Source organism: Phragmites australis, chromosome 12 (assembly GCF_958298935.1).
Source record: "Phragmites australis chromosome 12, lpPhrAust1.1, whole genome shotgun sequence".
NCBI classification, from domain to species: Eukaryota; Viridiplantae; Streptophyta; class Magnoliopsida; order Poales; family Poaceae; genus Phragmites; species Phragmites australis.
Window position 1 is genome coordinate 30,128,741 of NC_084932.1, and position 27,148 is coordinate 30,155,888.

A 27,148-nucleotide genomic window follows, 5' to 3' on the forward strand; every position below is an offset into this window, starting at 1 on the left:
TGAGTATCCAGCCCAACTGCGACGCCTGGTGCAAGAGGATCGGCTACCCCAAGGGTGGCGAGTGCGTCGAGCCCCGCAACATCGAGTGCTGCTGCTGGGAAATCCCACCGGCCGAGAAATCGAATGGAACAACGGCGGGATTGTTGCTGCATAGGTGATGTGATTGTGTTGGTTACAAATTAAAAAAGAGAAAATGAAATGAAATAAAATGCCTATTTTTGGATCGCTTAGTATGATGCGTAACATGTAATGTGAGCTTACTCATTTTTTTAGGTAAAAGAAAAAAATCTAGTTTTTTTGCATCTTCCAATACATACATTACTACATTGTATCAAGCATGAAGGAAACAGAAGGATAGAGATTATAAAACATTAACTATGTAGCCTATAATTATACGACCACTTATTATTGACAAAGATTTTGCATAGCAATCACCTCTAAATAGTGATAAACCTTGGAGGACTTTTACGGTACACCTAAATGAGTGTATACCGTCCATTTTTTCATCCGATGGTTCAGATTAGCCCAATAATACTCTATCGCTCATCAGTATCATGGGTATCATTAAAGAGTATCATGGGTATCATAAGGGTAGGATTGGAAAAAAAATTATGATAAACTTGTAAATTATATGTTTAATTAGGGAAGGTCAAAATGTTAGTTTATTTTTCAGATAAGCTTTCACTTATTCTGTTCATTTTATTTATTAGGGTTTTCACCTTCCGTCAGTCGGTCGATGATGGGTGGCGAAGGTCCAAAGTCCGGTAGTCAATGACGTAATTACCCCTAAGGGTATCAAGATAATTACAATAATACCTACTAAAATGGACGGTTGGATTACAATAATAATACTTTTCACCATTTAGTATCATGGTGTACTGTAAAGGTTCTCTAAACCTTGGCTACAAGAGTTCTGTAATAGTCCGCAGCAAATGTCCAAGTATATATGCCATCCACTTTTCCGCAAAGGATTAAGTTGTTACGAAAATTGGTACTAACTTGAACAGATCTAAACCAGTAAAAAGAACGCAATACAGATTAAAAAAAAAGAACACACCCAATCCTCTCACAAACCAGTTCCAGCAAATGGGGTGTTACAATATTGCCTTGCGCGTGCTTGCCTAGTATTAAAAGGGGACGGTTTATCTGTCGCCCACAAATTCTCCAATCTGCATCCCCTCCTACATCGAATGCATGGGAAGCACATCAAAATCTGTTGTTCCAGCGATGGAGGCACTGGACTACCCTTCCTCCATCAGTGATATGAACTAGAGCCCGGCGATGAGGAGAAGAAGAAAAAGAATTGAGTTAGAGCACAGCACAACATATATAATGCAGGATGGATTCGATGAGCTGCTGCACAGGATGGAGGCACTGCAACATTCGATTTGGTTTCCTCCAGCATCTCAGACGAAATCTTTCTTGTGGACTGGATCTAGTCATTTCGTCTCCTTTAGTAGCTGCGCTAGCTATTTGAGTTTTTGTGCGGGTTCATGCATATATATGGACGTAGCCCAGAAAGATAATAAACATTTGTGTGACTTTCTAATCATGCATGCATGCCACTCACCACATATCCATGAAATACGAGTGCAATTCTTGATGTGTGATTGTGTGAACTTCAAGAAACTTTGCAGGGCCTGACACCTGACAGCCACGTTGTCGAGCAAAGATCCAAACCAAAAACAGTGTTTCAAATATTGTAATGACAAGGCTGATGGGTGCATAAGGAGGAGTATAAATGTATAAACCTTAGCATTTTCCGATCTAAGTCGAGGACGGCTATGATAAAAACCCAGCTTAATTATTTTTGGCCTAAGACCTTTGCCCAAGGCTGTCCTGACGAGGCTGTCGGGCTTAAAACCTGTTTGTTCCGGGCTCAGGGCCGAGTTGCTTGCTAGATGGGCCTTTTATGTTCAGGCCTATTGACAATAAATATTTGGAAATTCAGTAAGGATATATAGTAGATCAACCAGCTAGGATCATAACTAACCAATGCAGCATGGTTGAACTATAGTTCATATTAATGTATTGCAATGGTCCGTAGCAGGTGCCCATGTATATCGTCCATTTTTCCTCGACAGCTCTAAACCAAGAGAAAGAACATAATGCTTTCTCTGATTCTCTCCCATCCTCTCTCTGACCTGTTCATCCACTACCAGAAACTAGAATTTTCCCGACGGACAAAACCCGTTAGGAATAGGCCAAAACACGTCAGACAACCGGATTACACCAGGGCTAGCTTCTCAGTGAAATCCAATTTCCATGACGTTATTCTGTCAGGAATATTGTTCATGGTGTGTCGCCTCATCAGGATTAATTTCCCCCAACGTGCTGTGTAGCGTTAGCCATATCCAAATTTCCCTGACAGGTTTACTCTGTCACAAAAATTATGATTTTATACTGAACAGCAAATACCGGACAAGGATATAACTAGTCCTTTCCTATTGGTTTTTCACACCGATCAGGTTCTTTCACACACCAATATGTCATACATGAATCATTGATAGCAGAGAGCACATATAGAGGTTCAATATTTCAGTACAACACACTTCATGTTCAGTCACTACAACACACAACCATCAACTTATGGAGTTTCCAAATGGGGGGGGGGGGGGGGGGGGGTTGCCATCAGGGACCTCCGACGAGCCTAGGCTCCGCTTATCTGGGTCTGAAGGTTGCCTGGCTTCGGAGCCCTTCTGGAGCCTACGGGCTCCTGACTCTCTACGGAGCCTCAAACCTTCGAAGAGTTGGGGACCCCGGAGGGGCCTTGGTGAGGCAATAGAGCCTCCAAAAAAGATCAATAGAAAGGGGGCCGATCAGTCATTATCCGCCTACCATGAAATGACTGGCGTTTAATGCCGACCTAATCGATGGCCAGTCTGACACCTTGTGCATGGCAGGCGCCGCAATCGACAACCAGCGTAGCCACTTGACGCCACTATAGTGCCACAGTTAGATGATGTCATCAGAGTAAGTATAGAATTACCTAGACCTGAGCAATGTTTTACCAGGCTGGCCCTAGGTCCTGGCTATATAGCGACAACTTGTATCTCAGCTCCTCCTATAGAGGTATGCATGTACACTTGCCCTATGTGAGGCACTACAAATTCAAACCGTGGGTACATGGTGAAAGACGACCTTAGCCCAAAAAATCATTCATGGTGTTCTGTTTCTTTTCACTTCTCCTCCAAGCTTGAGCCATCCCTGTGGGTTTGCAAACAAGGCTCCTATGGGCTCTGGACTCTCTACGGAGCCCCCAGCCTTCGGAGGGTTGGGGACCTCCGGAGGGCACTAACTTCCGGAGGCCTTGGTGAGGCGGTTGAGCCCCCAGAAGATCAGCAGAAAGGGGGCCATCAGTCATCATTCACCTATCATGAAGTGATCGGCGTTTAATGCTGGTCTAATAGATGGCCAGTTTGACACCCTGTGCAGGGTGGGGACCGCATTCGGCGATCAATCACGCGTGGCAGCCACTTGACGCCACTATAGTGCCACGGTTAGATGGTGTCATCAGAATAAGTACAGAATTACCTGGGTTGGAGCAATATTTTACCAGACTAGCCCTAGATCCTAGTTGTATAGCGACAACTTGTATCTTAGACCCTCTCATAAAGGTATGCATGTACAGTTGCCCTCTGTGAGGCACTATAAGTATAGACCATGTGTACGCGGTGAAAGAGAACCTTGGCCCAAAAAATCATTCATGATATTCCGTTCATCTCCACTTCTCCTGTAAGCTTGAGCCATCCCTGTGAATTGGCTCTCGCCGCACTTTATCCGTGAAAAATATATTTCCTTTCACCAACACCATAACACAAACTACAAGTTCCCAGCTTCACAAACTTAAGTACCAACTTCTGGAGTGTCACACTTTGTCTAAGCTCATAACCAAGAGCTTGGGATTTTGGTGTAGCTAGATGCAGCATCGAACACAAACTTGGCCGGAGGAGTTTGAGTCTATCGAAGCAGAACTCCAGATCTGGACCGAGAATGAGGGGCAGCTGCTATTGATCTGCAATTTGAACTACCCTGGTTGATGAAGGGATACAGGGGTGCCGTAGTAGGGTGCGGATGGCCGGAGATTGGGCTAGTGAGAAGTCAAGGTGGTGGATTTGGGGAGGGAGGTGGATGCCAGTGGCAAGAGGAACATTTTAATAATAGATGTATATAGTTAAAATACTTATACCGACACGCTCGCACAACCCGTTCGTGCTATGCTCATGCTTGTGCAGCCGCGCGGTGCCCTGCGACGCTCGCATCGTTCCTCCCCGCTATGCTCGTGCCGTCGCATCTCATTTGTGCATTTGAGCCTTGGGCCACCATGATGTAATTGCATATTTCAGCAATTGGGGATTGGCCGATTGGGCATTGGTTGCTCGTTGTTGGGGTTGACGACTTGTCATGTTGGGCTTAGGTCGTTGTGTGTTGTCGAGTTGGGCTTGGGTCGTTGTGTGTTATCATGTTAGGCTTGAGCCATTGCGTGTTGTCCCATTGCTTGGCTGCTTGAGCCACGGGAGCTACGCATATTGTATATTCAGTGTGCATAACCATATGATATGTACTTAATTTTTTGCCAAAAAATAGATATACATATGTACACTCATGTTCTTACTTAGGTCCGCACCTGGCAAACGCGGGTTGGAGCGGAGGAGGGTGGAAGGTCTGAGCTTTAGGGAGATCTCGTGAGGTGTGCAAGGGCCTCAATTATTTGGGGGTCTTTTATTCTTTTGCTCACATGGAAATGTCCTGACTGAACAGTACGAGTCACAGAAATTGTTCGCCTAGCACGGCGGCAAGTGAACTTTTGGCGCGGCACCTCAATCCTTTCGGTGGGAAGGTGCGCAGCAGACTGAAAATATTTCAGTGACTATCAAGAACGTTAGGAAAATCAGCATCATCGAGACGGTTTTGTCTGCACGTCACGAAAATGTACATTATCAAGACGGTTTTGCCTACACGTCACGGAAATGCTCATTATCCTAACGTACAGGCGTGGGCACGTCACGAAAATTTCTGGCCGTCACGGCTTTTAGTGTGCAGAACTAGATCACTTAGCTCTTCACGTGTCGACCAGGACGGAGTGTGTCCTGCTGGTGTCCTGAGACAGATTCTCATTATGTAGCTGAAGTAGTCGCATGGAACAACGATGACGATGATTGCCCGGAGATGCTCACTTCTTCCGTGGGACAACTCGAGAGGCTGCCGGCGAGACGACGGCACAGGTGTGATACCTCAACAGCGCCGAAGGAGAGGAGTGATCCGCCAGGAGCGCGGAGGCCGGCGAGCACGGATGCTTGCGATGGAGAAGAATAAGGCGGAGTCTTGGCTGTTGCAGTCGAATTGTTCAACTGGTTATCAAATGAATTGTAATCACAATTGAAATGGTTGAGAAAGAGATATGAGTTAGTATATGTTCTAAAGTTGCCAATAGCATAAGTAGAAGGTCCCATTACAAAATTGAAAATTTCGAATTGAATCCATTTTCTAGTCTATTGTATTCTTTTTCGAGAATGCCGCCACTTAGACTCGAGATGCTTGAGCACTGCTTCCTAAGAGCAGCGTGTCAAGTTATCTTAGGGAGATGAGCAAAGTATTGCAGTAATCCATTAGCATCATCACAAATATCTTAGAAGGTTTATCCATGTAAGAAACCTGTTTATCTCCACCTCGTCCTGGAAAGATTGCACGGGAAGCACATCAAATGCTTGCATGTTCCGGGCATGGAGGCAGTGCACTGCCCTTCCTCCATCAGCCAGACGAACTAAGGTCAAACGATGAGAAAAATGAAATATAGTTAGAGCACAGCACAGCATAATTCAGGATGGATTCTTCGATGAGCTGCTGAGCACAAGAACAATAGAAGAGGATGAAGACTGTACCTCAAACTAGGCCAAGAGCACTGAAAGAGTCGCGTTGGTTTCCTCCAGCATCTCAAACGAAATATCGGGAATCCCAACAAGAAAATCCAACTGGTTCATCATAACTTTCTTTCTTGTTGACTGATCAGTCATTGTTTTCGTTAATAGATATTTGAGTTCTTCTATGGGTTTATATATATATAGACGTAGCCCAGAAAAATCATAAACCTTTGTGTGACTGACTAATCATGCATGCCACTCATCACATATCCATGAAGGAGTAGTGCAACCGTTGTTGCGTGATTGTGTGATTTGTGTGAGCTTCAAGATTTGGTCGTCAGGAGGAGTGAAATGATTGATACATGATTGTGTTGTGTGATTCTGTCATTTTTGTGAGCGAAGCTTTACAGGACCCCACAGAATATTACTCCACAAATCTCGACGCAAATTTCAAAGCTAACGGACATGCTCTTGTCTAGCAGAATATAAAGACGGAAATTTTGATTCAGGGAACCCAATTGTGTCAACACTACTAATATCCAATGAGTATGTTTGACGTAGTATTGAGCGACTGGAGAGTATATATCTTTGATTTATAATAATGAATCATGTAAAAATTCTTATGTACAATCACAAATAGTTTGGCTTAAAAAGCAAACAATGCCAATATGCCATGAAGTCTTGACTGTAAGCATCAGTTGGCAGTTGGCATCCGGTTTCATGAATCACCCAGCCTGAAAACAAATTCTTTTTTCCCTCCATTACAACATCAATTCGTTCTAACACTTCAACAAAGATACCAGTTGTGTTTCCAACAACAACGCTACATGCTCTGGACTTGCTACTCACAATCCTGGCCAGCACAGTGGCTTCCTTTCGCAACCTGATGAAATCAGCATGTACACGCATACAGTCACGTTCTCAAGCAAACGTCCAAACAAACCACAATTGAAAGAACAAATCTTGTACTCTTGTAACTATGGCAAGAAAGAAGAAAGTGTTCAGTCACTCCTGCTTAGTGATTGAAGATAAATCTGTCTTAGATGCGTCGAACCGATGCTGCATCCACACCCTAATGGCAGCTCATCTGTGTCCAGCGGCTGACCACTAGATGCAGAAGCAAACGGCACACCAAAGACTAGCCGCAGGAAGATCTGGGATATTGCAAGCAACAACGGCCAAATTAGATCTAGAACATGAAAAACCTTGGAGAAAAAAATATGATTAGGCATTATTAAAGAAACGTAGTAACATTTATAAACTATAATGCAACACAATATACCTGCCCAGCTGTATATGTAAAATGTACCGGAGAACTATGTCATGCGCTTCAGTTTTCTCTAATATCTCGAGCAAAATCTGAAAGAAAGATCCAAGTGACAATCCATCAGCTTCCTGTCAGATGCTGCAACACACTAGCATTATATACATAGTTCAGGAAAAATTTCCATTGCTAATCAAGGCATAATCAAAACCTGTTTCTGAAAGTTTACCAGTGGCATCCCATATCCAAGGAAGAGTCCAGTTCATTATACCAATGTTTCCTGGATGTATACTCCAATATTTAATTTCATTTCCTCTAATACACGAAAATGATTGAAACCTGTACCAAAAAATTTATAGTGCGCTGATCATTTCTCATAGTAGCAGCGTTGGGGGACCTTATATATATGTCGACTAAAAGAATCAAATTGTGCGTGACTTTTGTTTTAGTATTCAGGGAGGAGTGGAATGCTTTCTAGATGGTTGTGGTACTTCATTTCTATGAGCTTCCAGAAACTTAACATGAAGCCATGATTAAACCGTGATGGAACATATGATACACCTGACACAAAAAGTGGACTATATTGCCACCATTTCGAATTATAGTAATATTTTTTATCTTGTTGTAAAAAGGAGTGTTGAGATTGCAACAAGACCAAAAAAAAGGTGTTGCAACTAGTAGATTATGTTGCCATAAATTGTAATAGCCGTCATTTTTTTTTGTCTGTGTTGGAAAAAAAAGGAGTGTTGATATATATTAATTGCAATGAGAAAAAAGGTGTTGAAATAAGCAGATTATTTTGTCATATGTTCTAAATCTCGTGATTATTTTTGTATGTGTTGCAAAAAGGGGTATTGATATTTCAATAATGAAAAAATGTTGCAATAAGTAGACTCACATTGCAATTAGATTTTCCGGCAATATATTCTTACTTACCGCAATGGCGGTGGTGCTGCGTGACTGATGTGGGGCGATGGCAGACCACGAATGATGCGATGTGGCACAGGGGTGATGTGCGCTAGCCCAGAGCTGACTCATCCATCCACGAGCATGTCAGTAGCGTGGCAGTGGTGCACACGACGCAGTGGAGAAGTGGTACACCATGGATCCAAAGGTAAGGAATCCGAGTGTATGCACTAGGGCATGGAATTTCTAAAGGAAATTTGGGTTTGGATTTTTGGGGTTTGGTTCTCAAGAACCCAATTTAGGGTTTTGGGATGGGGAATAAGAGTGGTTTTTGGGTTAGGTTTGCTCGGATTTGATGATTCCCCTCCTTCTCTATGCTTTAAAATCAATCCGAGTAGCAAAAGACACCAAGAAGTGCTAATTTACACCAATTATGGTTTGGATTTTAGCTAGTTCTCTCCTTTTCTCACGCTACCCGAAACCAAACCCCTTAGGCACGAACACCAATGCGATAAAAGAGCTCAACAGGGATCAATTTGCACTAATACTGACCAATTCAACCCTGATTATGATTAATTAACAATAATTAGCCCTAAACAGATTGATTCAAGTGCTAATCCAAGCCATCTGACACTTAAGGGCACTAACATACAACTTGAATTGAACTTAAACATAACATTAACATCAACATAGGCAAAATTCTCATGAACATGACATTATGGCTTTCTAACCGACGCAGTCAAGGTTCAATTAGGCTTTAGCGGTTCATGATAAATCTATGGTGTCTCTTGATACCAAATTTTAGATCAATTCCTTTAGATCGCATAACTTAATAATATTAACACAATCAATCATCACTTACCTTGTTTTGGAGATGCATCAGTTAGGTCTTCTCAGATCAGTGTAGAGCCATGACAGGGTACTGTACTTCGGGGAAGACAAGTCGTAGATGTAGATGATGCAAGCAGCGGAGCATCGAAGCAGTCGCTAGCAATCCACCGGCGGCAGTGATGGCCTTCAAGTTGCTACAGCACCCTTCTTAGATCGGGTTTTTAGGGTTTATAAGGTGTCGGGGTGAGGGTTGCCACATAGCTATTAATTCACGTCGGGGTGAGGGTTGCCACATGAGCGATTAATTCACATCGTGGGCAGTCGGGTCCCCTTTTATTGTGGTGCTGGTGACTTGGGACTGAAACCAAGGCGCGTGTGTGGGGTCACCCCCCCCCCCCCCTCTCACCCCTTAAGACTCTGTGGTTAGTTAGAGACTAGATCAGAACCAACAGAGACACCCACTTGTGGCATCAGCTATTTTAGGTGCTACTAAATTATGGCAGCTTGATGAAGTTCTTTAGGCTACTAGGGTTCATTTCCTAAGGAAATTTTTGCTGAGATCAATGACGTTCTTAGTATGGATCAGTTATGTTTGTTGATTGTAATGTCCGTTTAATAAGTGTAGAGTAGACGAAGATGGAGACATGAATGTCTTTCGTGATAATCTTGCTAACGCTTTATTTTCTATGAGAGAGTAGGTTGTTACTGTCCTTAATGTCCATTATAGGATATGTTCTACGGACAAAAGTACAATCATATCAATTGTGTTATCTTTATTTGGTTTGTGATTACCTTCCTTTTCTTCCTCGGTTATTGCAAGCCTAAACACTCACATCAATTTCATTATTGTAAACCTCAACACGAGCTAACAAAAACGAAATAGATGGACCATAGTTACAACAGTCAACACTCACGTCATATGGTGTCCTACATCATATATAGACTGAAACTTGATTTAGGGGCTCAACTATGTTTTAAAACTCAATCCAACAGCTGGGGTATTATAAACATAACACACAAAAAGCAACCATCCAAGACATCCAGAATCTAGGGTTGCCAAATAGCACTCAGCTTTTTATAATCCATCTTTCTCACAATCCACAATCCACAATCGGATTTTCATAATCACAATAAAAAACAAACAGGCCATTATTCCTTCTAGCATTGTCAATGTTGTCATGAAGTATCTAGGACACGAAATAGATGGTTTTATCGTTCAATTACATCTCTACTCTTATTTTCTTTCTGTTCAAGGATTCAGAATGTAGAGTTCCAGCATTTCTCTTTTTGGAAGCACATAAACTAACTGCAGGAATGTAGTGTCAGTAGCTAGGACAGAAAGAAAAGACCCGCTCTTCTCTAGTTGAAGAATCGTGATGTGTTCATATTATTCTCCTTTATGCAATCCATATATTCAGCTCTTGGTAGAAAGTGATCGAGAACTACGATGTTCATGAATGCAAAATATTTCAAACATTTCTGATACTTGTTCATATGGGCATTTCAGTTTGGTCAATTAATCTTAACCATAATGCAATCAGTATACAATCGATTGAACATATAGCTATAATGAAGAGAGTAAGCATGCTACGAAGGCCTGTCAATGTTTTTTTATGTCCTATTAAGAACCCAATAATCTTGTTTTCAAGCTATTAATTTCCAAGCTGTAGCTCTCTTAAACACGAGCACATTTGATCTTATCTGAGTTGTGCTCTTCTATTTCACTTGGATTCAGAGGTGTACTTGATACTCTGAAACTGACAAAACCAAACCTCTACCCAGCATCCACCGCAAACTATCATCAGAAGCACTCCTAGTTTGTCGCAATATACACATGGAACAATGGAGTATTTGATTTTGTTTGCTCCAATATCTCAAATACAACGCAATTTAGATTCAGGAGATTCATCTATTTTTCTATGGCAAGCGCCAACGCGAGCGAAAGGCCATAAGAGATTATATAGAGAGAGCAAGCTGTTTAAAAGCCTCCAGTCATGTGCATGGTGTCAGGCTCTCAGCTCCTTCACTCCCAACAACTAATATCAGGTTCAATATAACAGGCAGCTCTCCTGCCGGTTCGTTCAAAAAACAACTAATATCAGATCATCCTACTGCAATGCTTAGTTGGTATTCAGTGTATATCATGCTTAATATGTGCTCTGATGAGTCAGCTACTTATTCATGCATGAGATGCATTCGTCAGTTTATATCATGCCTGCTGTGTTATATGCAAATGCCATACTCCCAACACAAAAAATAGATCATGAATTTGTTGTTACAATCAGCTGACCAATGATATATTCATGGATATGATATGAGAAGTGAAATGATAAAACCTGCTCGGACGCCCTAAAAAAAATCAGGACTACTGACAATGCACAAGTTGAAGATCAGTGACTGAATTGCAATTGTAGTAATGTACTGCTCCATTCATTTACCCTTCTGATGGACAATGAGTTTATTTCTTAAGGCTGATTGGCTGCAAACTGAGATGACTTCAGAGCTTGGATCGGAGCTAAAACATCTCGATGCTTATATAATGGAGGTTCTACAAGGGAACATGAAAGATGTAATCCAATGTTATGGAAACCATATTAGTACTTTCCTAGTTTGTCAGATTGATTGCTTTCAGTCCTATTCGATCGGTTAGCTCTGAGTCCTAGTCTTTTCTTAGTTTACTTCCTATTTCCTAAATTACTTAGATGACTCCTGGTATATAAATGTAGACTTAGTCTTGTTTAGGAATCAATCTAGTAAATGGTTTTGCCCATCAAACTAGGCTATGATCAGAGCCTCTTCTCAACGGAAGAAACCTATAGATTAGAGGACGATCAGCAGAGGCAATGGATGATAGGTGATTAATTACTAGACTTCGCTGTGCACTTGTGCTGCAAACTTCATGCTGTTCTTCTGATCAGATTCCTCTTAGTTTTGTTTCTTTGTTTTATATCTTGGTAACCTTTAGTTCAGAAAGGTGTCGCTTTTGTTCTGCACCTGCTATACATCTGTATTTGTTAATATTGATTACGCATATAGTTATTGAATGATGATATGCGAAGGCAATGGAGGAGATTTCTTGGAAGGGTTGTTTTGATTAGCTGGTTACCGAGCTCATTCCCTTGATATCTGAATATGTGTTGTGTTCCTTATTATTTTGTGCAGTTTTGCAGGCTGGGTGTGGATTACATCGATCTTTACCAGATACATTGGCCCGATCGGTCTCTCCCTTAGTGACAAGAATTTAATCATTAAGAATTAAGAATTATTAGAAATATGATATATCCTGAAGATAGATCATCATAGTATATATGTCCTATATTCGATATGGTAGGCTTCATAGCTAATATGAGGTAAATAAGGTATATACCAATATTTCAGACAGTTTATCATATTCCATACAAAACCATCCTCAGATTAGAAAGGAGTCTATAAATATTCGGAAAAACATTACACTTAGAGATTTGAGTACGGTGCACCTTACAGACTGACTATATAAGGAGAGGATGGGTATGTCCAAAGGAGGAAGCGGAGTTGAAAGCTAGAAGCCGGACAAGAAATACAAGCAAGCCTAACTGTATATGAGCATAAACAACATATGGAGATCCATTCGAGCTCTGATTAGATTCATTCAACAATAGTTTTAGAATTTAGAACACAAAATAACTTATCGAGATCCTTAGTATCAGATCTAAACATACTCCAATTGTAATTATCTTCTCTTGAGATTAAAGGAAACACATGACGTAAGATTATTATTTTAAGAGAGGCTTGAACTTGTATAAAATCTCATATATTTTTCTTCGATACGCATAGTTGATGACCAAAAATCTCTATTTTAAATAAATATATGTGTAATCAACTTTATTAATCATTAACCGCTCGTGCCATTTGTGGGGATAACGACAAGATAGGTTTTCATCAACTAAGCCGAGTGGATACATAGTTGATGTTTCCACCCAAGCCGGGTGATCTCCCTCCACTCTGCACTAGTGCAGCAGCGGTGAGGAGAATGACGGTGACGAAGACCTCCACGAGAGGAAGAGTAGGAGAGAGAAGAGGTGGTCCCATCAATACCAAGATTTTAGATGGGCTCCTGCCGGTATTTGTTCAAATGGTACTCATCTTTCCAATGTTTATAAGAGTATGTTGTTTTGCCAATATACGTACATTTTTGCATTTGCGGCGTAGGCAATTATAGGGGTTTTGTTAGCTTTACTACTTTGCCCTAAGTTTAAGAATTGAAGCCCTATCCTCACTTTTCCCTTGAATTGGTTTTTGCCATATATTATGGATACTACTAGAGCTTGTTTAGATAGATAGCCAAAGATTAATTTCCCTGGCAATTTTAAAGAACTCATAGAGCAGAGAAAGAGCTTCTTTAGATGGATACTGAAAGATTAATTTCCCTAGATTTTAAAGAACTACTAGAGCATAGAAAGAGCTTGTTTAGATGGCTAGCGAAAGATTAATTTCCCTGGCAATTTTATAGAACCTTTGGAGCAGAGAAAGAGCTTGTTTAGATGGATAGCGAAAGATTAAGATCATATTTGTTTGGACTTCTCCATAAGCCTGCTTCTAGAGAAATCGTTTCTAGACTTGTTTCGAGCTTCTTAGATTTTTATGGTAGTAAATACTTTTTTCTTCTTAGAAATTATAGCTAGAAGCTAAGTAAAAACAGACTATTTATTTGGGCAACTGGCTTCTAAGAAGCAGAAGCCAACAGATACCCAAACAAACTAAGCCTAATTTCCCTAGCAATTTTAAAAAGTTGGAGCAGAGAAAGAGCTTGTTTAGATGGATAGCGAAAGATTAATTTCTCTGGCAATTTAAAGAACCCCTGAGCAAAGAAAGAGCTTGTTTAGATGGATAGCGAAAAATTAATTTCTCTAGCAATTTTGAAGAACCCTTGAGCAGAGAGAGGTTGTTTAGATGGATTGGGAAAGATTAATTTCCCTAGTAATTTTAAAGGACCCCTGGAGCAGAGAAGGCAGCGAGTATGTGTTAATTTCTGATTTGGCGTTATTATGGAGAGCATGGAACAAGCATCTGCCGCTGTAATAGCTGAGTTGGTTAGAGCGTGTGGCTATTAACCACGAAGTCGGAGGTTTCAAGCCCTCCTTCTAGCGTATTACATTCTTTGTAAATTCTGTTCAACTTTTTTGAAATATATGTCGAATCCTAACCATTAAAATATGCCAACCACGTGGTACCAAATTTTTTGTTCTAGCGTGGCCACAGTTATCTTTTTGTTCTGCCTGAGAGATTTGAAATTTCTTAAAAGAAATTAAAACTTGAGTTTGCTGCTAATCTGGGCATCAGACAGCAGCGCAAATGAGCTTTGCTATACCTGCTTGAACAAGAGACAATCCAGAGTCTAAGCCCAACTGCAAATTTGTATTTTCAGCGACACTTTTCAACCGGCGAGATGGTTTCATATTCTCAAACATCAATATAGCTTCGACCGACAGGACTCAGCAACTCTGCATCAATCAAGTTCATAGAATGCCCAGCATGCACTCTACCACATCCAAGGCTCCCGGCTGAATTTCCATCTGAAACTAGCCTTGCTCATACCACAAAAATACCCTCACAACGAGCAGTAACCACATAAATCATCAGCTTGTCCAATCAGTATGTTGTCGGTCTAACCCGACAGTCCCCAAAGAAAATCGAAAACAGAATATTGCCCTTGTTCATCTATTATTACACATGATAGTATACGTGGGAAGGAATAGAGACCAATGGAACACCTAACATCTGGTGTAGAAAGGGACTAGGCAATCATCTACAACGCTTGAAGATTTAAAACAAGCAAACCGGCCGATGAAGACTGCAGCTCCGCATGGCCTACGGCCCTCATCAGTAACAGGCCTAGTGGTCACTTGAATTGATCCGACCCTGAATGTCGTCGTGAGTGAGCCAATGGTTAGTGCATCCGCTCAGCTATGGCTTCCTGAAATTACATGATCCGACTAGGAAGGGTAAGGCGAAAAGAAAACACCCTGCCTTCTGCAGCTTTGTCAGGACGTCCTAAGAAGCTTGGTAAGAGCAAAATTCTGAACTTTACCTGATGGCCCAGGAGCTCCCTGTTGAGACAACTTTAGTGATCTAAGCTTAGACGCAGAAGACCTAATCGTGTTGATCAAGGGCTGATCTGCATCGTCATCAGTGTCATCTTCGCCATGACCCTGATGGTCAGAAGCACTAATAGACTCTCCGTCACTAGAGTTGTGTTCATCGAAGAGTTTCTTCCCAGGTACATCTCTAACCTTTCTTGGGCGGCCCCTACGCCTTACAGGTTTTTCCTCCTTTTCCTCTGGATTCAAAACAAGAGGATCAGCCACAATTTCTAGAAGCAAGCATTGATTTGTTTTGGAACAAAAGAGGCACAGTTCACAAAGAGGGAATCCAACGCACCCTGGAAAACCTCATTCTTTGCAAGCCTTTCACGTAGGTGTTCTACAAACATAAAATATGGACGCCAAGCACTTTGATCTCCACTCATATCGGTATCTTGAGTCCTCTTCCCTACATCCACCAGGCTACATGCAAAAAAGATAGCTCAAAAATTATTAAGAATAAAAATCAAGGGAAGCACCAGAAAATATACAGCCAATGACATACATATCTGGTATATCTGTCGAGGGAAGTTTAGAAACAAATGGCAGAAGAGCAGCCTCCAGGAACGATAATTGCTTTGGAAGGTCTGCAAAGGCAAAAGAAATGCCATCTTGGATAATCTTCAAGATCTCAGACTTGTTTTTGTTACGGGCTGCGCCAACATAGGACCCTGCAAGCCGGCTACCAAGATCTTGACATTCTGAATAAGACTTTTCTATCAGGGTTTGGTTTTCTTCGTCATGAACATGGGTCATGTACCGTACATAAGCCTGTTTGGTTCACAAAGAAAAATCACAGTTCATAAGCACCAGTTAACAGCAGATAAAGTAACAAATGCAAAAGCAAGCTAAAGTAAACGTCTGTACTTGTAAATATAACATTCTTAAATTCATTTCAGCAAATATCTAAATCATTGTAAAAGATGAAACAAGAGTAAAAATACAGTGACAATAACAAGCCAAAGGAGGCACTATACATACTCCCTCCAGTAAAAAAAAGGTGACATATTTCAAAGTCAATTAGATGACACTTCACAACTATTTTTTGTATATTCAAGAAAAATTAAAGTGTTTCTTGTCAAATATTTACCCATATAATTTCCATATATCTGAACTACATATACTAGACAGTATATTTGGTGAAAATTAATACAGTTTGGCTGGAGACATTGGGTATCAATATTTTTTCCATATATCCGAACTATATATACTAGACAATATATTTGATGAAAACTAATACAGTTTGGCTGGAGACATTGGGTGTCAATATTGTTTACTGCAGGAAGTAGTGAAGTACCTCATAGACCATCAACACAATCATATCAGTGAGATTACCTAGTTTCTTGGTTTTGTTCTTCTGTTTTCATGAATTACATGAGTTAATTTCCAATCACCAATGTACATCCCCAAGTTTTCCTGGCATACAATCACTAATGTACATCCTGACAATGAAGGAATGAATATTCCGAAACCGTTATTACGTAATATTTCTCCTGGGAAGTGCTACTAATTAATAATACAAGAGAACCAATATGGATGCTCATGCAGAGAAGACACATTGTTAATAATTAATATCACCCTTATACGGACTTATGAATAATATTGTATGCATTGAAAGCTATAACAAAATATCTACCCTTCTCAATGCCTCAAAAAACAGAGAAGCCATGTCGAAGTTTCCATTTTTCTTTAGTGAGGTAATTAGATGTTTGATTATCTCTGTCGTACTTGCTCCATGAGATACATAGTGAGAAACAATCTCCGGGCCAAGATAATCCTGAAACAAAAAGGAATGTCGAAACTTCAGTTGTCTGTCGAAATAAGATTTCAATGTGACCAAATTTGGTGGATTAGAAGATTAGTCAGCAACGCTGTAGTTTGAAGAGCATAGCTTGAGAACCAATCACAGGGAGAAAATACAGCACAAACCTTTGATACTGTATCAGCAAGCACTAGCTTTGCTGCTGCAATCATGACAGCATCCCTGTTTGTGTCTTCAATATATTCTTCGTTTGCATCTTCATCTTCTGTTTCATCTGAGGATGAACAGCTGATCAATCTCAGTTGTTAGAAACAAACAAGAAACATAATTATTAGAATTGCTAATATCATGAGAAAGCTCTATTTAGGAATCTGATTTTATCATGTGCAACAAGACCTGATATATTGAGCTGTTGCTCACATAGTTTCCAAAACTTCTGAACAATATCTAACTGTGGGAGATAACCCAAACTTTCTAATCTTGTTGAAGAATACTTTGACTTCTTAAACAAGCACCACATCTCTGCAGTAATGATGCAGACCTAAAAACAAAGCAACCACTAACAAGTCAGTTAGTTCAATGTAACCAAGATACTCATCCAAGGAGGCATACCAACATTACAACAGCATCAACAAAGCCTTTTGTCCCAAGCAATTTGGGGTAGGCTAAATGCATACCAACATTAAATATATTCCTCTCTAAGTTACTTTGTAGTTCAGAAGACTCACCCTGCAGGAGAGTACAGTTGTGCTCCTTCCCTCTTTTTGGTAAGTAGGCAAAACCACCAAATGATAATAGAGTTGATCGAAAAGAGAGCTTTGCTTGGATAAAAGTTCATCGATAGATGTTTCAGATGGGGTTTCACCATCAATTGCATGCAGGCACCATGCTACTTGAAGGTGCATGTTGAGGAGGAGAAAGCTCTTTACCTAAAATGCATAACAATAGTAGCTCAGTATGTTATCAACAGTTGATTCTGCAAAGCAGATCAATGTGCTAATAACTCAAAAATGAAAGAGGGTTCATACCTCATTATCCATATCTCTTAGATAACTAAGAATTCGGTACATGTCCTCAAATAAACCATCATTTTTAACAGGTTTTGACAGCTGAAGTTCATAAAGTCGCTTCAAATTAACCAAGAGGGAGTATTCATCATCACCTGCCTGTAATGGCAATTGTATTATCTTCATGGCTTCAGTTGAAACACAAACAAGATGAATAAGACGTACCTCAACTTCTTTGATTGCATTTTTTACTTTAAAAACCAATTCGTCCTCAAGATTCTTAAGTTTATTTTCAGCATAATCTTTAAGATCAGCCTGGCACTCGGTGCAACAGAAAGTAATTGACTTGATGCAAGATCTCAGGGTATCCTTCTCACCATGTTTGAAGAAGGCATCAAAGATGAGATCTATGGCAGCCTTGAAATTCTGAACCAAGATGATGAAGATATACATGAAATTTTTTAACAAGTTATAAGCAGAAAGTATGTAGAAGAACACGAAATAGGTTTTGCAACTAACCTTCTCTTGTCTTTTGTATGAGTACATCTCAAGTTTCAATAGAATCATCATATCAACTAGAGGTGATATCTTAGCTTTGTCAGATATGTATTTTCTTAAAAGCTGTGGATACCTCGTCATCAAGGCAGTTGTTATTTCACGCTTGCTATTTTCCAGTACTTCCTGTAAAACTTTGATGCTTTAATGATAATGCCAGAAACAATTGAACAATGTCAAAGTGTCAATTGTTCAAGAAAATTAAGCCTTGATAAACATTAAACAGACATGAGCAACATTTAATTGAGATTTGATCAAGAATTAAAGATCATCACAGATACTAGCTGAATAATTCAAGGGAAAATGTTATGTGCGGGATCATATACTGCAGGAAAATAGGGATAGGCGCACAGGAAAGGAAACAACGGCGACGGATTGAGGAGATATTCGGTTTAGAATTTAGATAAATTAGGAAGAAATAAAGTAGAGTTAGAAGTTGAGATAAGTTAGGTATCGGATTAGGTAAGATTGTAAAGAGTTGGATTTGGTTCAAACTATTAAGAAAGAGATAGGTAGAGTTGGATTCGGTTCAAATTTAGTAGGGATTGTTAGGGCCAAGCTCTATATATATAGAGCAATCGGCATCCTTCTGAATTAAGCAATATATCAGCCTATTCCTCATCTCCTGTTCTCTGTCCCCCATCCCCTTTCTCTAACCTCACCTCCCTGCTGCGCCCGGTGCTTCCTAGGCACCACCACAGGCAGGAAACTGGCCAAGGAGCAGCCGGCAACCTCCCACACCTACCCTATCCAGTCACTTCCCCACGGACATGACAGAAAAGGGCACAAATAAGAAATCTAAGATGGATGTATAGGATCTAGATGCTTTTAACAAGTAAAAGAATTTTTCCCAGTGATAAGAAAAAATAAATTTTGCATCCAATGTGTTTACTGATCCCATCTCGCAAACACAGCCCAATTAGCCACATGGAGCTATATTTGACTGCCTCTCAGCACAAATTCTCTAGCACCAGTGCTTCTCCGATAAGAGAACCTTACTTTCTGGGAAACAACTTCAACATCTACACAGCACATCTTCAACAATTAGTGCCTACCCTGGTGGCCGTGGCTACCCATGGCAGCATATGATTACAATTTCTCCGGTGGCAGCAGCAGCAGGGACTTCACCGTGTAAGGCGCTTCCTTGGCACTGGGCAAGATGGAGGACAGCTCCCTTGGTGCCGGCAACTCCATCAAATATGGGGCTGCAGCAGGCCAATCACGTACAAGTATTTCATACTTTTACTTCTCATTTTCCGCTCCCTTTTTTCCTTGTGACTACATGCAGACTATTCTTTGTTCAAATGAGCTATGGCCTATGAGAGGCCAGAGCTATGCAATTTGATAATCTAATAGTTCTTTTGAGAGGAAATCTAATAGCCTTTAAGTAACGAATAATCACAGTTGTGCAAGAAATTGGATGATGTATCGTGCGCTTGCATGCATTTTACTTGACCTTGTTCTCCTGCCAATTGATCCATTTGCACCACTGACAGCCCAATCCAACCCGTCCCAGACAGGCAGTTCAGTACACAATCAACCTGTTTTGCACAGCCCGAACCGGTTAACCTGGAACCAAGGACTCCTCCAGGTTGGTCGCACACCCACCCTAACCAGCACAAACTGGCCCGTACACTCCCCTAACAGTAACCATGTCGAGCCAAGGAACACCAAGCAGATGTTCTGAAGTTCAGAAAATTGATTCCGTAGTGTAATTTACATAAGGAATAAGTCTACTTAGCCCCCTGAAGTATTGAGGTTCGTCTAGATGACCCCTCGAAGTATGAAACCAAGTATCGAGCCCCCCGAACTATTCAATACCATCTAAATAACCCCCTGAGGTGGTTTTGCCACCGTGGCGGTCACACGGTTGATGATGTGGCACTGACTTGGCAAAGAAATGTTAATAATAACTTCATCTTTTGAAATTCATAATCAAAATCTGAAATTTAAGATTCAAAATATTGCATTTTGTATTTTTTTAGTTCTGATTTTTGTAATGTTGAATTAAAATACCTGGTTTTGAATAGTGTTTTTAACATTTCTTTAATTTAACATTACAAAACCTGGTTTTGAATAGTATTTTTAGCATTTCTTTGCCAAGTTAATGCTACATCATCAGCTGTGTGACCACCACAGTGGCAAAACCACTTCCAAAACCACCTCGGGGGGTTATTTAGACGGTATTGAATATTTCGGTGGGCTCGATACCTGGTTTCATACTTCAAGGGGTTATCTAGACGAACCTCGATACTCTAGGGAGCTAAGTAGACTTATTCCTTTACATAATTAAAGATCAGTTACAAAAGCATGACTTTTAATGGAAATCAGGAATCTATTATTCTGGAACCAACATAAGATATTGCTATATTTAATTAAATGAACATAGTTATGCATTAAATTTTTGAGCTCTAATAACTCCCAAGCTGGAGCAAGGAAATATTTTTAACTTGTCCAGCAGCATCACTAATTAGCAACGCATGTTAACGGTCAAGAATGAAACTTCTACCATTAACATTTCGTGGAAGCAATGCATGATATCAAAGAAATAACACAGACACCTTTTGAGCTTTATTGTAGTACAGCTTTCTGTTGTCCATTGCAGGAACTATTCTTTCCCCAACAGCCTTCTTCGCAGAGGCTCGCAGCATACGAACTAGGTTTGTCGCATCCATGTCAGTAAGCTCCATCGCTGGATTTTCATCCAGAAGCAAAGAGACCATACACCTCCAGTCCTACAAAACAAAATATTGCAGTTGTAGCAGTAATGGAACACAGACAACATATGATAATTCTATAAAAACAAATAAAGTTAATAAAATGTGTGGAGTATACCTTCATGGCCTTCATGTCATCCCAAATATCATCAATGACGTAAGAACTGAGGACTGGGTCATCTGAAAATTCCCTTAGGATTTGCAGCATTCGACCAATGTGAACCTCGGAAGATTCATTTTCCTCATCTGGAATAAGCTAGTATAATTAATGATTAAAATAACCAAGTAATTTGATAGCGATGTATGGTCGCACAAAAGTAGAATGCTTCAAGAGGAAAGTACCTCTATCTCCGGGATGAGAGGTCTTGATGTTTTGTGCTATTAGGTGATCATAAACTAATTCCCCTATGGCACGCCTAATCATTGGAGGCTCATCAATAAGCAAATCATACAATGGACCCAAATCATCATCACTTAACAGTTGATGCCTGCAAAAGAAAAACTATATATATATATCATTTGTTTCCAGCACAAAAAGGCAGGGCTCTCTGCCTCTCTGGTTCACTTGCGCGAGATGATCACTGCACTTCTTTAGGAAATAGAATGGGTGAATATGTTCAGTAGGTAAAGTGGCTATACCAGCCCTGATAAATCTTCCCCGATAGGCGGAAGGCTGGAAGCACACATAGCAAGAACTCTATGTGCGCTCATTACTTCCTGACTTACCCCGTTCCTCTCCCACCTAAACCCATTATCACTCCAACAATACTGTTTACTCTTATATGCAGGCTTTAATCCCAACCCTATCATCTGAACTAGCATCACCTTGTCTAGTGCCCCTGTAACTCTTTCTACCCTTCTGTAAGGCATTTAATGGTCTCTGAACCAAAAAAAAAATGTGGACTTAATAATAATAAAACTTCTTTATTCTTTTTAGTAAAGCTTTCGTTGGTGATAGGACAGTGGATGCTGAATATAGCAAGCAAAGTTTTCTCAGTGTAAGTTATACAAAAACCCTAAAGATTTGTTTAAACTTCATTTTCTACAAAAAAAACAGTGTTGAATTAAACCTAAATGTACTGTTTTCCATAAGCATCATATTGTTGGTATCCAACAAGATGTTTACTAGTTTCAAAATCCAAAGCTTCGTGTGTGTGCATGTTGAAAATATCTCTGAGTTGTCCCAATAATTGTAATACTCAAGTTTAATAGACAACAGTTCCCTGCTCCAGCAATGCAATTACCAGTGCTTCCTACATAACATTTGACAATAGGTAAATTTACTGATTTTTTTCACTGCCTTCCATAATCCATTATTCCCAAAAAAAACATCAAAGGCTATACATCTCAAACCCTTGCCTGCTTAGGACTGCACTAGCAAAATAAGCAAGCATGCCCGGTAGTGATCTAGAGAAGAAGGGCAAAAGATCTTGCCTACTCACCTCAGTAATTGCTTGATGAGTCCTATAGCTGACACTGCTACAGAAATATCAATATCATCAGCAAGCTGGATCATCCTTCTGTAAAACCTCTCAGTAAAGAGACCAAGAGATGGTATGTTCTCATCCACTTCATACAAACTTTGCAAGGCGAGAACAGAAGTTCTTCTAACTCCAGCATTCTACAAAAAATGAAATGCACAGAATAAAGACAGCAAGTCTTTTTCGTCACAGTAGAAGGTATAATAAGCTCAAAAGGATAAATGAACCAAAAATGTATGCTACCTTGTCATTCAGTGTCCACCCAAGATACTTCAGATAAATATCTTGCAAGAAAAGTGATGGATATGAAACAAACCAAATACCAAGAGATTTGATACATGACATCCGGATCTCAGGATCAACATCACGATAACGGTGCATGAATAGCCTGCAGATGGTAAACAGAAGTTGAGCCACCAATAGAGGGCATAAATGCACACTTGACATCAAATGCAAGTGAGTTTCTATTAGTACCCATATACGAATTACATTTGAATGTAATGGAATAATTTAAAAAGTGCTGCAAAAATCAATATGCACACTGAAATGCACATGCGAGTGATTTGTAATAGGAAGTCTCACCCACTGAATATCTTCCGCATCAATTCCTCCAAGTAAGTAATGTTTTCATGAGTAAGAGCTAATCTTTTGTTGAGAGATTCAACAAGTGGCCCATCACTCTGCTTCTTCTTCTCTGCATTCAACTGTCTTTGAGTGGTCTCACGTTGTCCACTGAGAGTCTTAGCAACAGATATGAATGATGTTACAAGCTGGAGCCCAACTAATGAGGCTACTTGACGATACACCCTTGGAGGAGTACTGAGGGACACCAAATCAGCATATTACGTGCATGCATACAAGATAAAGAAAAGCAACAAGGATGGAGAGGCTAAATTACCATGACAAAGCAACTACATAATCCTTGATTTTTTGGAATAAGATATTATCAAACAATGGGCCATTCTGACACTCAAGGACAAAGTTATCCCAAAAAAAAACCAGGTTCTCTTTGAAGGTTTTTAGGTCCTTCTGTTTTGAGTTGTAATTATCTTCCACCAGACCCTATTTTGGAGTTAAGGTCCAACAAAAAAACACTCAACAGAAAGCATACATGTGACATGTCAGTTTGAGCTTATGACAACCTATATAATCTAATGTAACAGATTTTTGGATAATCTACTAGACTACAGATAATGATTCTCTGTTCAGTCTTTTGAACGGATAACAAAAGGATACTTTTCTAGCTAGCTGAACAAGGGAGAATACAACTTCATCCACATCCGACTCATGAAGGTAGTCTGGATAAATCTCATGCTTGGCGCCACAAGCCTGTCATTATAAGTTCCACAGGTTTACCAAATAATGATGCAGCAACCAAACAAAAAAAAGACTATATTAAAAAGCTAGTATTACCTCAAACAGCATAGTCAATATTTGAAATGTCACAGATTTTTTCTTTGATTCATAATCCTCGACCAACTTTTTGACAGCATGGCTAATCAGCCTGCCATTATGTTTGATAATTTCTGCAAGTTGCAAGATTGTTAGAACTAAGAAAGTTTCATGAAGATGAATGATGATATATTGCTTAAAGAGAATTTAATTCAGGTATGTGACAAGATCTATTAAACGCTCAAATGGTAAACAGCTAACAGTTCAGCTGAAGCCTTCTTCTTACAAGCCCCAGGCATCATGTTGAGGTGAGCATCAGCGGGACTAGGGTGAGGCCCACACCAGACAGGGTCATCAACATCTTCATAATCCTAACCACCAGTCCACCATGCAGTCCAAGGAAGCCTCACTATCGTTTATGTACCATGTGTTCTTATGCTTTCACATTCAAACAGCTTGCAACCAATTTCTAATTTTACTAAGAGTAAAGGTATATGTAAGGAAACTATTCTAATTCCTATGAATGTGCTATGAACAGAACTATGAGTGTGATCAACCGCTTAATCATGCCTAATCAAGGCTCACAAACCTGTTTTAAACCAAGCCCAAACCAATTAGGAAGTGACAGCTGTTGCTTGTAGAGCTTTCGTAGAAAAACATTTGGTAAGTATACCAGTACCAGGGCTCTTTTACTACGGGAGGTAAGTACTGGGACAAAACAGGATCAAGGTAAAAGTTGTACTGAAATCGGGAGGCCGCAAATTGACCGTCTTTTCAGCTGACAACATAGCATTGCCTAGCAAATGGACTCCAAAGGTCTAACAAGATTGCTCAAGGTATCAGATAACAAGAGCCACCAATTCACCATGCTGGGAGGCAATGAGACTAATATATCCCCATAACATCAGAAGGCACTGCAATTGCTCAGCCATAAAGGTCAACTAGATCACAGCAGCAGGGCGGCTAGTTTTCCTGAATCCGGCAGCCAAGCTAAACCCTAGCAGCAGGTTTCGAACCATGACACCCCACGCAATTCAGCAAAATCGGGGAGAGAGAGAGAGAGAGAGAGAGAGAGAGAGAGAGAGAGAGAGAGCAGGCTGACCGATGAGTGGCTGGTCCTCCAGCGCCGCCGCCGCCGCGGCGGAGGCCGCGCGCTTCCGCTTGGACTGGGGCGGCGCGAGCCCTTCCGCCTCGGCCTCCTCCTCGAATTCCGCGTGGTCCGCCTCCCGCGGCCGCGGCGGGCGCCCGCGCTTCTGCACCGACAAGCCACCACCAAAACAAAACAAAAAAATCAGCAAAAAAAAACTCGCCGGAATCCGAACAGGCCAGGGGGTCCAGGGAAAGCCCGCGGAGGGCGGGGTTACCGGGCGGCGCAGGGTGGCGAGCGTGTCCTCCATCGGAGCCTCGGCGTGTTGGATCTAGTGGCGCGGGGGGGAGCAAACCCTAGCAGAGATTTTGGGCGGCACGTTTGGGAGGGAAATGGAAAAGGAAGGAGGCGAGTCGGGAGGGGGAATGACGGAGGACCGGGGCTCGCTTGGCATTGCGCGGTATTATCCTAATTCCCTTTGGCTAAATGGTGTCACACCAAACTTATCACTTATCAGCATCAATTTTTTCTTCTAGGAATTTAACTCACGCCATAACGATTGTTTTTAAAGAAAAAAGTCTAAAGGATATGTAGAATCTAGTAACTTAATAAAAAATTATGACATGACGTAGTCAATCATATTAACAAATGATGAGAACTGAAGCTTATAAGTACGACGTGTAGACTCATCTTATCAGGTCGGTTTACAGTGATAGAAATATTTATGATAAATTGATCTCATGTAAATATGTTTTTTATGAAATAGGAGGGGAAAATGTAGGTTTGTAATAGTTAAATTAAAAAGAGTGTAATTTTGTGATAAAGTGATACAAAGTAAGTATAGTTTTATGAAATATGAGAAAAAAAATATAGTTTTATGATTGTTAAATTAAAAGAATTATAGTTGTGTGATATTCACTCTAATCCAATGATTAGCTTATTGACCCTTTGACTTAGTGTGGAGTCATGACAAGACACGTGTATGGTGATGCGGAGATCCTTGCCTTGATGACTCAAGCTCCAAAATGATCACGACAGCAAGTGACCGGAAGAGAAGCTAATGGTGAGACCTTGCCTTGGTGGCTTGGTGGCTCATCCGGTTTGAGCCTTGTCTTAGTGGCTTGGTGATTCAAGAGTTATGATCGGGTGCTGATCGGGAGCATATCTTTAATGGAGCTCTAACGTGGACTAGAGGTGGCATTCATACAATTGATACTACGAGATAAAAATACATTGTGCTGAGTTTGTCTCTCTACCTTATTTATATTTTTAAATTTATTTTCTTGCAATTTACCTTGCTAGAGGAGGTAGTAATCCTTTTGAACGGTAGAACAGACACACAAGATAAATCTAGAACACATTTAAATAGAAATTGAGATAGATTTATCTTGTAAAATTTTTGAAGATAATTATGTTTTAAGTGTCCTAATTTACCCTCCCCTCTTAGGACGTCACCGTTTCTCACAGAGGGGAGCCGGGGGGGTCAGAAGGCGTATGGTGCAACGCTGGATCAGGAACAATACAAGGGTCGAGATCCAGAGAAACTTGAGTAGGACTCATAATAGGTTGGCTCCGGGGTTTTTCCATCATCGTAACAACCCCTCGGCCTAACCTCCTTCGGGTGTCATCGTGACTACCATTGAGGGGTAGCAGACTGCTCCCTCAGCCTCACCGTCGACTCCACCTCTGACTACCGCCATGGGGCTCCAAACAGCCCTACCTCCATCGAGCCTCGTCGTGTCTACTGATGCCTCGGTCTCGTTGTCGACTTCACCTCCGGATACCACCGCAGGGCTCCGGATGGCCCTATCTCCGTCAAGCCTCACCGCGCGCTACCGTTGAGGGGGTAGTGGATTGCTCCCTCTCGCTTCGCCATCGACTCCGCCTCTAGATATCATCGCGAGGCTCCAAATGACCCTATCTCTGTCGAGCCTCGACGCGTCTACCGTTGAGGGGTAGCACATTGCCCCCATCAGCCTCACCGTCAAATCTTCCTCCGGCTACCGCAGTAGGGCTCCGGACAGCCCTACCTTCATCGAGCCTCGCCGCGTTTACCACTTAAGGGGTAGCGGACTGCCCCCCTTGGCCTCACCATCGACTTTGCCTCTGGCTACCACCACGGGGCTCCGGACGGCCCTACCTTTATCGAGACTCATCGCGTCTATA

At 40.9% G+C, this 27,148-nt stretch overlaps 1 protein-coding gene across 1 annotated transcript; it reads right to left on the reverse strand.

Moving 5' to 3' along the window:
• Positions 1–14,457: 14,457 nt before the first annotated feature.
• Positions 14,458–25,430, reverse strand: LOC133886699 (sister-chromatid cohesion protein 3-like). Its single transcript, XM_062326486.1, has 22 exons — positions 25,260–25,430; positions 24,998–25,148; positions 23,917–24,029; positions 23,740–23,832; positions 23,402–23,565; positions 23,086–23,322; positions 22,747–22,891; positions 22,465–22,643; positions 21,365–21,510; positions 21,141–21,268; positions 20,867–21,040; positions 18,270–18,431; positions 17,976–18,176; positions 17,772–17,909; positions 17,472–17,672; positions 17,140–17,284; positions 16,911–17,017; positions 16,618–16,758; positions 15,487–15,752; positions 15,280–15,404; positions 14,930–15,178; positions 14,458–14,815 (listed from the first exon to the last, which is right to left on the reverse strand). The coding sequence occupies exons 1-22, from the start codon at positions 25,290–25,292 to the stop codon at positions 14,802–14,804; spliced, it is 3,312 nt and encodes a 1,103-aa protein (XP_062182470.1). The 5' UTR covers positions 25,293–25,430; the 3' UTR covers positions 14,458–14,801.
• Between the last annotated feature and the right edge of the window lie 1,718 nt (positions 25,431–27,148).

Bases quoted from the DNA above. Each gene is read 5' to 3' on its own strand.
- LOC133886699 (XM_062326486.1), bottom strand. From the start codon at position 25,292: ATGGAGGACACGCTCGCCACCCTGCGCCGCCCG. The intron at 23,833-23,916 runs GTAATACTAGCT...TTATAATGACAG, and splicing joins TATTGACTATGCTGTTTGAG to GCTTGTGGCGCCAAGCATGA. The intron at 23,323-23,401 runs GTAATTTAGCCT...GGTGTCCCTCAG, and splicing joins TATGTAGTTGCTTTGTCATG to TACTCCTCCAAGGGTGTATC.